This window comes from Chiloscyllium plagiosum, unplaced genomic scaffold (assembly GCF_037043375.1).
Source record: "Chiloscyllium plagiosum isolate Xiang-an unplaced genomic scaffold, Cpla_swu_hap1 HiC_scaffold_4, whole genome shotgun sequence".
Classification (NCBI taxonomy): domain Eukaryota; kingdom Metazoa; phylum Chordata; class Chondrichthyes; order Orectolobiformes; family Hemiscylliidae; genus Chiloscyllium; species Chiloscyllium plagiosum.
In genome coordinates this window covers 85,811,762-85,824,833 of record NW_028270142.1, presented here as the reverse complement: position 1 = coordinate 85,824,833, position 13,072 = coordinate 85,811,762, and the positions used below count along the sequence as shown (strand labels likewise).

At 46.1% G+C, this 13,072-nt stretch overlaps 1 protein-coding gene across 4 annotated transcripts in view; it reads right to left on the bottom strand.

Annotated features, from left to right (window-relative positions):
- Window positions 1–13,072, bottom strand: part of ccdc178 (coiled-coil domain containing 178) — a 399,216-nt gene that overhangs the window by 339,597 nt on the left and 46,547 nt on the right. For all 4 annotated transcript variants that reach the window (XM_043688275.2, XM_043688277.2, XM_087986447.1 and 1 more), the window contains one exon: window positions 9,630–9,850. In XM_043688275.2, coding sequence (XP_043544210.2) covers window positions 9,630–9,850 — 221 coding nt within the window. The remainder of the gene's footprint in view (window positions 1–9,629; window positions 9,851–13,072) is intronic.

Below are 13,072 nucleotides of genomic sequence, written 5' to 3'. Positions count from 1 at the left end.
GCCTCTTGTTATGAAGGCCAGCATATTATTAGCCTTCTTCACTACCTGAAGTGGGTGGGTCGGAGAGGTCGAGAAGAGGATTGCAGGTCAAGAGGGCGGTGCTGAATCCAGGGGTTGGGACTGAGATAAGGTGGGGGGAGGGGAAATGAGGAAGCTGGAGAAATCTACATTCATCTCGTGTGGTTGGAGGGTTCCCAGGCGGAAGATGAGGCGCTCTTCCTCCAGGCATCGTGTGGTCAGGGTCTGGCGATGGAGGAGGCCAAGGACCTGCATGTTCTTGGTGGAGTGGGAGGGGGAGTTAAAGTGTTCAGCACAGGGCAGTTGGGTTGGTTGGTGCGGTGTCCCAGAGGTGTTCCCTGAAACGTTCCGCAAGTAGGCGGCCTGTCTCCCCAATGCAGAGGAGACCACATCGGGTGCAACTGATACAGTAAATGATGTGTGTGGAGGTGCAGGTGAATTTGCGACGGATATGGAAGGATCCATTGGGGCCTTGGAGGGAGGTGAGGGGGGAGGTGTGGGCGCAAGTTTTGCACTTCTTGCGGTTGCAGGGGAAGGTGCCGGGAGTGGAGGTGGGGTTGGTTGAGGATGTGGACCTGACGAGGGAGTTGGGGAGGGAGTGATCTCTCCAGAACGCTGATAGGGGTGGGGAGGGAAATATATCCCTGGTGGTGGGGTCTGTTTGGAGGTGGCGGAAATGACGAAGGATGATACGATGTATCCAGAGGTTGGTGGGGTGGAAGGTGAGGACCAGTGGGGTTCTGTCCTGGTGGCGATTGGAGGGGCGGGGTTCAAGGGCGGAGGTGCGGGAAGTGGAGGAGATGTGGTGGAGAGCATCGTCGACCACGTCGGAGGGGAAATTATGGTCTTTGAAGAAGGAGGCCATTTGGGTTGTTCAGTAGTGGAATTGGTCCTCCGGGGAGCAGATGCGGCAGAGGCGAAGGAATTGGGAACATGGGATGGCGTTTTTACAGGGGGCAGGGTGGGAGGAGGTGTAATCTAGGTAGCTGTAGTGAACGTCTGTGTTGAGTCGGTCGCCCGAGATAGAAATGGAGAGATCTAGGAAGGGGAGGGAGGAGTCTGAGACGGTCCAAGTAAATTTTTTGGTCGGGGTGGAAGGTGTTAGTAAAGTGGATGAACTGTTCAACCTCCTCGTGGGAGCACGAGGTGGTGCTGATACAGTCATCGATGTAGCAGTGGAAAAGGTGGGGGGTGGTGCCAGTGTAGCTGCGGAAGATGGACTGTTCCACATATCCAACGAAGATGCAGGCATAGCTGTGGCCCATGTGGGTGCCCATGACTACTCCTTTGGTTTGGAGGAAGTGGGAGGATTGGAAGGAGAAGTTGTTAAGAGTGAGGACCAGTTCAGTCAGTCGGAGAATGGTGTCAGTGGAAGGGTACTGGTTGGGTCGGCGGGAGAGGAAGAAGCGGAGGGCTTGGAGGCCTTCGTGATGGGGGATGGAAGTGTACAGGGACTGGATGTCCATCGTGAAGATAAGGCGTTGGGGGCCGGGGAAGCAAAAATCATGGAAGAGGTGGAGGGCGTGGGTGGCGTCCCGAACGTAGGTGGGGAGTTCTTGGACTAAGGGGGACAGGACAGTGTCGAGGTATGCAGAGATGAGTTCGGTGGGGCAATGGGTCGGCCGGGGCAGTCGGGTTTGTGGATTTTGGGCGGGAGGTAGAAACGGCAGTGCGGGGTTGTGGGACTATGAGGTTGGAGGCGGTGGATGGGAGATCTCCTGAGGTGATGAAGTTATGGATGGTCTGGGAGATGATGGTTTGGTGGTGGGAGGTGGGGTCATGGTCAAGGGGGCAGTAGGAGGTGTCTGCGAGTTGGCGTCTCGCTTCAGCGGTGTAAAGATCGGTGCGCCAATCTACCACTGCGCCTTCCTTGTCTGCCGGTTTGATGGTGAGGTTGGGGTTGGAGCGGAGGGAGTGGAGTGGAGACTTTAAATCCACAACATCAATGCAGTGGTTACTCAAAGATACTGCCTTGGACAAATGCACAGTTGTAGGAAGATTGATGAGGATGAGGTCAAATATGTTCTTTCCACCTGTTAGTTCCTTCTGACCAGTCGCAGACACAGTCTAGCAGCTATGCCCTATTCAGCCTGACCCAGTCTTGGCGATGGACACTGACGTCTGGCTCCCAAAGTTCATTCTGCAACTTTGCTACTTTCAAGTGCTTTCTCCAAGTGGTGTTCAACATGAAGGAGTACTAAATCATCAGAAGGTTTGGGTTGTGGTGGTAGGTGGTAATCAGCAGGAGGTCTTTTGCCCATGTTTGACCTCATGTCATGAGACTTCATACAGTCGGCGTCAATGTTGAGCACTCCCAGGCCATGCCCACACACTGTATACCACTGTGCTGCCATCTGTGCGAGGTATGACATACTCAGAATAGCAATGGTATCTGGATCATGGTCTGTGGGCAACAATTCCAGGCTGTTGCTTGACATGCCTCTGAGACAGATCTCTTTGACACTAGTTGCAGACGTTAGTAAGAAGAACTTGGCAGGGTCAACGTTGCTGTTTCCATTTCCTTGGTAAAAACAATGACTGCAGATGCTGGAAACCAGATTCTGGATTAGTGGTGATGGAAGTGCACAGCAGTTCAGGCAGCATCCGAGGAGCAGTAAAATCGATGTTTCGGGCAAAAGCCCTTCATCAGGAATAAAGGCAGAGAACCTGAAGTGTGGAGAGATAAGCTAGAGGAGGGTGGGGGTGGGGAGAAAGTAGCATAGAGTACAATAGGTGAGTGGGGGTGGGGATGAAGGTGATAGGTCGGGGGCGGGGGGACGGTGGAGTGGATAGGTGGAAAAGAAGATAGGCAGGCAGGACAAGTCATGGGGACAGTGCTGAGCTGGAAGTTTGGAACTAGGGTGAGGTGGGGGAAGGGGAAATGAGGAAACTGTTGAAGTCCACATTGATGCCCTGGGATTGAAGTGTTCCGAGGCGGAAGTTGAGGCGTTCTTCCTCCAGGCGTCTGGTGGTGAGGGAGCGGCGGTGAAGGAGGCCCAGGACCTCCATGTCGTCGGCAGAGTGGGAGGGGGAGTTGAAATGTTGGGCCACAGGGCGGTGTGGTTGATTGGTGCGGGTGTCCCGGAGATGTACCCTAAAGCGCTCTGCTCGGAGGCGTCCCGTCTCCCCAATGTAGAGGAGACCGCATCGGGAGCAACGGATACAATAAATGATATTAGTGGATGTGCAGGTAAAACTTTGATGGATGTGGAAGCCTCCTTTAGGGCCTTGGATGGAGGCGAGGGAGGAGATGTGGGCGCAGGTTTTGCAGTTCCTGCGGTGGCAGGGGAAGGTGCCAGGATGGGAGGGCGGGTTGTAGGGGGGCGTGGACCTGACCAGGTAGTCACGGAGGGAACGGTCTTTGCAGAAGGCGGAAAGGGGTGGGGAGGGAAATATATCCTTGGTGTTTCCTTTTCCTAGTTCAATGCTAGGTGGTCCATCCAGTTTCATTCATTTTGAAGTTTTTTCACATGGTTTAATATGATTAAGTGGCTTACTAAACCATATCAGAGATTGTTAAGAGTCAAACACGTTGCTGACCAGACCAAGTAAGGCATTAGTGAAACTGATAGCTTTATATGGCAATTAACAATGGTTTCATGATCATCACTAGACTTTTAATTCCAGATATTTTAAAACTTACATTTTGCATTTTTTAAAATTGCATTTTTAAAGCCATCTACTGTAGTGAGAATCAAACCCAGTTTCAGCAATAGCTTGCCCTCTGGATTACTATTTCTGTGACAATATCAACATGCCATCACCTTCTTCCCATTACACTAAAATAAACTGACTGAAAGCCAAAAACGTAAAGTGTCAGTGATCCAAATTACTCAATTACAAAAAGGAGAAACCACAGCAAATCCTTTTGATCTAACGCTACAACAATTTTTCATTTTGATCTGGAGGCTATTCAAGTGAAAGGAAATCTAAGTAGTGAGGCACTTAACATTCTTGTGTACATACCATTTAAAACATGGTAGTTAGGGAGCAATGGATAAAATTACTCAGTAAAGCCAAAAGCCTGAAATGCTCCAGATGCTGAATAATTTAACCTTAGTCCACAGACAGAACAATTAGATGGAGGATTAGAACTGGATATTAAATCTCAAGTTACATACTTCCAAACCTCTTTGCTTCTGCATCCCACTTGTAGCTGTATCCTTTATCTTATGCTATCCATATTCTTGCTTCAAAATTGCTTCAGCCCACATTTGAATTGAATTAGGTTTATTGGTAAGAGAAGGAGCAAGCAGTCCAAGGCAGTGGTGGGAGTAGAAACTGGTTGCAAGGCAGCAAGAGCAGGCAGCCAGGGCAGCGGTGGGGGTGAGGTTGAGCCCTTGTGAGGACTGTGAGCCCAGCTTGGCTCAGTGCTTTTGGACTGTGGTGTTTGAACTGTTAACTGTGTTTCTTTGTTCTTCTACTTTTTAAGTAAGAAGGACTGAAATGTGTAACTCTTTAAAACTTTATTTTCGTTATTTCTCTGCTATGTACCAAGATTCTGTACCTAGATACCTTTGTACTTAAGACTGAGCTGTAAGTGGCGATTTGCAAACTTTTTACTGTACTCATATGCGTACATGTGACTATAAACCTAATTCAATTCAAATCATTTCTCTGCCCACATTGAACATCTTCCACCATATCCACCTACTTCACCAGCTTGACCACGTTGTTTTGAAGTTCTACACTAACCTCCTCACAGTTTACATTTCCAAGCTTAGTACAATCAGCAAATTTTGAATTGTGTTCCATACACAAAAATATTAATATGTAACAGCAAAAGCAAAGATCTCAGCACTGAACTCTAAGGAACTCCACTGAAAATATGATCCTCCAATCTGAACAACATCCATTAACCATGCTTCTTTGTTTCTTATCACTCAGCTAACTTCGTATTCATGTTTTGAGTATCACTTTTATTCCATGAACTCTACTTTTGCTCACATGTCTGCTGTATAGCTCTGTATCACATTCTGGAGGTGCATGTACAATATAAACATGAGTCAGTTGAAGGGTTACGCCACTTGTCCCCTTGAGATTGCACTGCCATTCACTATGATCATAGCTAAACTAATAAATTGGTATCTATATCTACCTTTAATCATATTTCATTCCCTTTCTTATCAATAATCTAACTGTTAATGCTTTAAAAATGATGAAGGACATTGGTCTACACTTTTTGAGAAAGAAGGTTCCAAAAGACTCATGACTCTGAGAAAATAAATTCTCCTTATCTTTATTTTAAATGGGCAATCATTCTATGGCCTAATTCTACATTAACCACCGAGAGGAAACATCTTTTCCACTTGCACCCTATGAGGACCCTGTAGGATCTTACTTGTATCAATTGCTTTTTACTCAGCTAAACTCCAGTGGATACAAACTAAGTTTGTCCAATCCTTCCTCATAACACAACATAACCATTCCAAATATTTGTCTACTCAACCTTCTCTGAATTGTTTCCACATAAACAGCATTGCCCTGGCTGAACGATTCAAACCTTCACACCAGTCAAATAATACTTCAATTGTAAACCACAGGCCTGCAACAGTATCTGAAAGGACTGAACTGAATTTCACTTTATCTTTGTAAGTACTTTTCATCCGCATCTTCACTTAATTCTCATATGCTTTTATTAGCAGCTTTATTAATTTTACTTGCATAACTTACCACAATGTTTTGTAATAAAGTAAATTTTATCTTGTTTAAAACTAAAACGTTATTGCTATTTATTTTTAAATTGAAGCCTCACAAATTAAAAGGGAATCATGTAAGCTTCACTTACGAACCATTCGTTCTCTCTGACACAAAGCATACAGAGCACTTTGAGAAAATGCTTTACCTTGTTTCCTTACATTTTCAGGAGAAAGTGAAGACAGCAGATGCTGGAGATAAGAGTCAAAGAATGTGGAACTGGAAAAGCACAGCCAGTCAGGCAGCATCCGAGGAGCAGGAGAATTGATATTGCGGGTATAAGTCCTTCATCAGGAATGTGGCTTGTGGGCCAAGGGGGCTGAGAGAAAAATGGGAAGGGGCTGGGGGAAGGTAGCTGGGAATGTGATGGGTAGATGAAGGTTGGGTGAAAGTAATAGATTGGAGAGGACGGTGGAGCAGATAGGTGGGAAGGAACGTGGATAGGTAGGATAGATCAAGGGGGTGGTGCCAAGTTGGAAGGTTGAGACTGGGATAAGGTGAGGGGAGGGGAAATTAGGAATTTGGTGAAATCCACATTGATCCTGTGCGGATGGAGAGTCCCAAGGCAGAAGATGAGGCGATCTTCCTCCAGACGTTGGGTGGTTAGGGTTTGGCGATGGAGGAGGGCCAGGATCTGCATGACCTTGGCAGATTGGGGCAGGGAGTTAAAATGCTCAGTCACAGGGCAGGGGGTTGGTTACTGTGGGTGGTCCAAAAATGTTCTCTGAAATGATGCACAAGTTGTGTCCTGTCTCCCCAACATAGAGGAGACCATATCGGGTGCATCGGATGTAGTAGATGACGTGTCTGGAAATACAGGTAAATTTCTGTCGGATGTGGAAGGCTCCTTTGGGGTCTTGGATGGAGGTGAAGGGAGAAATGTGGGTGCAGGTTTTGCACTTCTTGCGGTGTCAGGAGAAGGTGCCGGGAGTGAAGAGTGGGGTGTGGACCTGACAAGGAAGCTGTGGAGGGACTGGTCTCTTCGAAACGCAGATGAGGTGGGGTGGGAAATATATTTCTAACGATGGAGTAGAGGATATGAGATGTACCCGGAGATTGGCAGGGTGGAAAGTGAGGACCGGGGGTGGGGGAGGGTGGTTCTGTTGTTGTAGCAATTGGAGGGGTGTGGTTCGAGGGCTGAGTGCAGGAAGTGGATGAAATGCGCTGAAGGGATCACAATTCCCCTCCAGCATGGTCGACAATGCCCTCAGATTCAAAACTGGATCAATGTGGATTTCACTAGTTTCTTCATTTACCCTCCCCTCAACCTTATCCCAGTCCCAACCTTCCAACCGATACCGTCCCTTGATCGGTCTTACCTGTCCATCTTCCTTCCTACCTATCTGCTCCACCATCCTCTCCGACCCATCACTTCCACCCCACCTTCATCGACCTATCATGTTCCCAGCTACCTTCCCCCAGCCCCACCCCACCCCCCTCCCATTTATCTCTCAGCCCCCCTGACCCACAAGCCCAATTCCTGATGAAGGGCTTATGCCCAAAACATCGATTGTCCTGCTCCTCAGATGCTGCCTGACCGGTTGTGCCTTTCGCCTCCTTACATCCACAGCAGGCATTTCAGACGTGGTGCTTCTTGGGAATTGTTTCTGGTGGCGAAGGTGGCACCTAATTCTCATCAATAATAAACAGATGAGGCTTGAAGTCCAATTTCCTGTGTTCTTAATGCTAGCTTTTATAGATACATTCAACACTGTGACTAAGCCGTAATTTACATATTATCTAATTTATACAACAAGGTCTCAATATGAAGTCCATGGAGATTGATGCAAAGATCGCTTGCAATATTTGAAGAAAAGCAAGGATTCCAAAAATATTTCGCAACTACCACCATCAAAATTATTGAATATCATTATTTTGATTTGCTGTTTATGGAATCCTACTTTACACAAATTAGTTGCTGCGACAATGATTTGATTTCTAAAATAACTAATTAATTGTGAAGGACTCTAGAGTGGTGAGAGAACCTGGAATTGCTGTTTGGACACAAATTCTTTTTTTAGGCCACAAAATAATTTGCAAAAAAAAAGGTCTGGTGGAAGACCTTCCTCCTCGTATCAGTTTTAAAGGGGTACCCTTCAGACTGAATCTGGGCCCTCAGGTCCTAGTCTTTCCTACTAATGGAAACATTTTGTCCACGTCCACTCTGTGCAGGCCTCTCAGTATTCTGTAAGTTTCAATCAGATTTCTCCTCATCCTTCTAAACTCCACCAAGTACCAACCCAGAGTCCTCAACTGCTCCTCATATGACAAGCCCTTCATCTCCAGAGTCATTCTTGAAAACCTCTGGATTCTCTTCAATGCTATCACTTCCTTCCTTGAATACTTGGGTACAAATTTGCTCAGAATATTCCAAATACAGTCTGTCCAGAATCTTATACAGCCTCAGCAGCATATTTCTGCTCTTGTATTCTAGCCTTCTTGAAATTAATGCTTGCATTGCATTCACTTTCCTAACTGACAAATGAACCTTCATGTTAACCTTCACAGAATCCTGAACTAGAACTCCTAAGTCCCTTTTGCTTCAGAATTCCAAAGCCTTCCCCACCTAGAAATAGTCTATGCCTCTATTCTTTCTATCAAAGTGCTGAACCTCACACATTCCCACATTACATTTGTCACTCCTTTACCCACTCTCCTGGTCTGTCCAAGACCTTCTGCAGCTTCCCACCTCCTTAACACTACCTGTCTCTCAATTTATCTTTGTGTCATCTACAAATTTAGCAACAGTGCTCTCAGTTCCTTCATCCAAATTGTTATTTTATTATATGAATAACTGAAGTCACAACATAGACACCCGTGGAACTCCACTAGTCATCAGCTACCCTCCTGAAAGAGACCCTTTTATATCTATTCTGTCTTCTGCTAGTCAGCCAATCCTCTATCCATTCCACTACTTTGCCCCTAATAGCATAGGCTCTCATCTTATTTAGCAGCTCCCTGTGTGGCACATTGTCAAAGGCCTTCTGGAAATCCAAACAGATCATGTTCACTGGCTTTCTTTTGTCTAACTTGCTTGTTACCTTCTCAAAGAATTCTAACAGCAAATAAGAGGAAGAAGCAATGGAAAATGTTGAGCAGATGGGTTGACTAGTAAAGAGATAGCTAAGTGGAAGGATTGCAGAAGGAAACAGGGAGCAAGAGGGAGTAACAGAAACTCACTAAGCAGGAGTATTGTAGTGAGAGATAGCAAGCAGCAAAGATGGAGGGAGGAGGTGGCAATCAATACATGCAGAGGGGGAAGCAGGGAACAAGAAAGACACGAGCATCAGAAACAAGTAGCAACAGGAGATTTATTACAGAAAGTTAAGAGTTATTAGGTTATTAAAAGTCATAGAGTCATAAAGATGTACAGCATGGAAATAGACCCATCGGTCCAACTCATCCATGCTGACCAGGTATCCTAACCTCATCTAGTCCCATGTGCTAGCACTTGGACCATATGTCTCTAAACCCTGCATATTCATATGCCCATCCAGATGCCTTTTAAATGTTCTAATAGTACCAGCTTCCACCACTTCGTCTGGCAGCTCATTCCATAAATGCACCATTGTCTGCACGAAAAGGTTGCTCCTTAAATTCCTTTTAAATTTTTCCCCTCTTACCCTAAACCAATGCCCTCTAGGTCTGGACATCCCCACCCAGAAAGAAAGAGTTAGTATATTTTGTCCAGTTAGTTTCAGAATAGGAAACAGGTTTTTAATGTTAGAGCTACAGGTCAGGAATGTAACCCACCCTTGTTACATGCTGTCTAAGAAATTTGTGGTTTTCATTTAGCATGCTTATTTTTAGGAACATATTATGAGTGTTTAATGATGGAAAGGCAAATTGCATTCAATGCATTCATCAGTATTAAAATCAGTTGATTATATTAAAGATATTTTTATGTTAAATACCTCTTTTTGATTTGGTAAAATATCATTAATGATGTTGTATTCCAAATCCAGTTTTTCTTCTAGTTGATCTTCAAGATTCCTGATTAAGTTTATTTCTTCCTGTAATTTCTTGTTCAGTGCATCTGCATCAGCCACCTGATCTTCTAGGTTTTGTAAATGATATGTTTTGACCTCAATATGCCACTGTAATTCATCTATATCATGTGAGCATATGTCATACTCTGTAAGAAAAGGATGTACAATTTAGATAAAAATACAAATGTTGATAATGTACAGCAGATTGATCAGCTTTTGAAATGAGTACTTTTAGACTTTTAAGTGACATAAAACATATCGAACCAGGAAGAGAGATAATTTCAAATTTGAAAAAGTAACAAAGAGGATTGATGAGGGCAGAGCAGTAGTTGTGATCTCTATGGACTTCAGTAAGGCATTCAACAAGGTTCCCCATGGGAGACTGATTAGCAAGGTTAGATCTCATGGAATACAGGGGAACAAGCCATTTGGATACTGGCTCAAAGGTAGAAGACAGAGGGTGGTGGTGGAGGGTTGTTTTTCAGACGGGAGGCCTATGACCAGCCGAGTGCCACAAGGATCGGTGCTGGGTCCACTATTTTTCATCATTTACATAAATGATTTGGATGTGAGCATAAGAAGTTAATATGTATGTAGAATAAGCATGTTAGTAAGTTTGCAGATGACACCAAAATTGGAGGTGTCGTGGACAGCGAAGAGGGTTACCTCAGATTACAACAGGATCTTGATCAGATGGGCCGATGGGCTGAGAAGTTGGCAGATGGAGTTTAATTCAGATAAATGCAAGGTGCTACATTTTGGGAAAGCAAATCTTAGCGGGATTTATACATTTAATAGGAAGGTCCTATGGAGTGTTGCTGAACAAAGAGACCTTGGAGTGCAGGTTCATAGTTCCTTCAAAGTGGAGTCACAGGTAGATAGGATAGTGAAGAAGGCGTTTGGTATGCGTTTCTTTATCAGTCAGACTATTGAGGACAGGAGTTGGAACATCATATTGCGGCTGTATAGGATATTGGTTAGGTCACTGTTGGAATATTATGTGCAACTCTGGTCTCTTTCCTATCAGAAAGATGTTGTGAAACTTGAAAGGGTTCAGAAAAGGTTTACGAGGATGTTGCCAGAGTTGGAGGATTTGAGCTATAGGGAGACACTGAACAGAATGGGGCTGTTTTCCCTGGAGCATCGGAGGCTGAGGGGTGACCTTATAGAGGTTTACAAAATTATGAGGGGCATGGATAGGTTAAGTAGACAAAGTATTTTCCCTGGGGTGGGGGAGTCCAGAATTAGCGGGCATAGGTTTAGGGTAAGAGGGGGAAGATATAAAAGAGACCCCAAGGGCAACTTTTTCACGCAGTGTACGTGAATGAGCTGCAGAGGTAGTGGTGGAGGCTTATGGATGGGTATATGAATAGGAAGGGAGGGATATGGAGGGATGTTTGGAGGGATATGGGCCAGGTGCTGGCAGGTGTGACTAGATTGGGTTGGGAGATCTTGTCGGCATGGACAGGTTGGACCGAAGGGTCTGTTTCCGTGCTGTACATCTCCATATTCTATGGCTCTAAATTAATTCTAGATATTCACGTGGAATCTAAAAGACATTGATGAGAAAGTCAGAAAGAACTGGTTAGTAAGGTTAGCTCACATAGGAACCAGGGGAGCTAGCCAACTGGATACAAAATTAGCTTGAAGGTGGTGGAAGTCTATGACCAGACTGGAGGTATGTGACCAGTGGTGTACTTTAAGGATCAAAAATCAGTACTGGATCCGCTGCTTGATTTCATTTCCATAAATGATTTGAATACAAATATAGGAGATATGTTTAGTAAGTTTGCAGTTACCACCAAAATTGATGGTATAGTTAAACACGAAAGATTATCTCAAAGCTTGGGGATCTCAAAGTCACCATCTGGGACCTTGATCAGATGGGCACTTGAAGAGTGGCAGATGGAGTTTAATTTAGATAAATGGGAGGTGTTGCAAATCAGGCAAATCAGGACAGGACCTGTACAGTTCATGGTAGGATCCTAGGAAGTGTTGCTGAACAATGAGACATGCACATGCATAGTTACTTGGTGGTGAAGAAGACATTTAGCATACAGGCTTTCATTGACGAGAACATCAAGCATTGGAACTGGGTGGTCATGTGTGGCTGTACAGGACATTGATGAGGCCATAGCTTAAAAACGTGTTGCTGGAAAAGCGCAGCAGGTCAGGCAGCATCAAAGGAACACGAGAATCGAGGTTTCGGGCATAAGCCCTTCTTCAAGAATGAGGAGGGTGTGCCAAGCAGGCTAAGATAAAAGGTAGGGAGGCGGGACTTAGAGGAGGGGCGTTGGGAATACGATAGGTGGAAGGCGGTTAAGGTGAGGGTGATAGGCCGGAGAGGGGGTGGGGGCGGAGAGGTCGGGAAGAAGATTGCAGGTCAAGAAGGCGGTGCTGAGTCTGAGGGCTGGGACTGAGAAAAGGTGGGGGGAGGGGAAATGAGAAAGCTGGAGAAATCTGCATTCATCCCTTGTGTTTGGAGGGTTCCTAGGCAGAAGATGAGGTGCTCTTCCTCCAGGCGTCGTGTTGCCATGGTCTGGTGATGGAGGAGGCCAAGGACCTGCATGTCCTTGGCGGAGTGGGAGGGGGAGTTAAAGTGTTCAGCCACGGAGCGGTTGGGTTGGTTGGTGCGGGTGTCCCAGAGGTGTTCTCTGAAATGTTCCGCAAGTAGGCGGCCTGTCTCCCCAATGTATAGGAGGCCACATCGGGTGCAGCGGATGCAGTAAATGATGTGTGTGGAGGTGCAGGTGAAGTTGTGACGGATATGGAAGGATCCCTTGGGGCCTTGGAGGGAAGTGAGGGAGGAGGTGCGGAGCACGTTTTGCATTTCTTGCGGTTGCAGGGGAAGGTGCCGGGAGCGGAGGTTGGGTTGGTGGGGGTGTGTGGATCTGACGAGGGAGTCGCGGAGGGAGTGGTCTCTCTGGGACGCTGATAGGGGTGGGGAGGGAAATATATCCTTGGTGGTGGGGTCCGTTTGGAGGTGGCAGAAATGACGAAGGATGATACAATGTATCTGGAGGTTGGTGGGGTGGAAGGTGAGGACCAGTGGGGTTCTGTCCTGGTGGCGATTGGAGGGGCGGGGTTCAAGGGCGGAAGAGTGGGAAATGGAGGAGATGCAGTGGAGAGCATTGTCAACCACGTCTGAGGGGAAATTGCGGTCTTTGAAGAAGGAGGCCATCTGGGTTGTTCGGTATTGGAATTGGTCCTCCTGGGAGCAGATGCGGCAAAGGCGAAGGAATTGGGAATATGGGATGGTGTTTTTACAGGGGGCAGGGTGGGAGGTGGTGTAATCTAGGTAGCTGTGGGAGTCACTTATTTGACATATGAACAGCATCTTCAGACATTCTAAAGGATGAAAGAAGCTG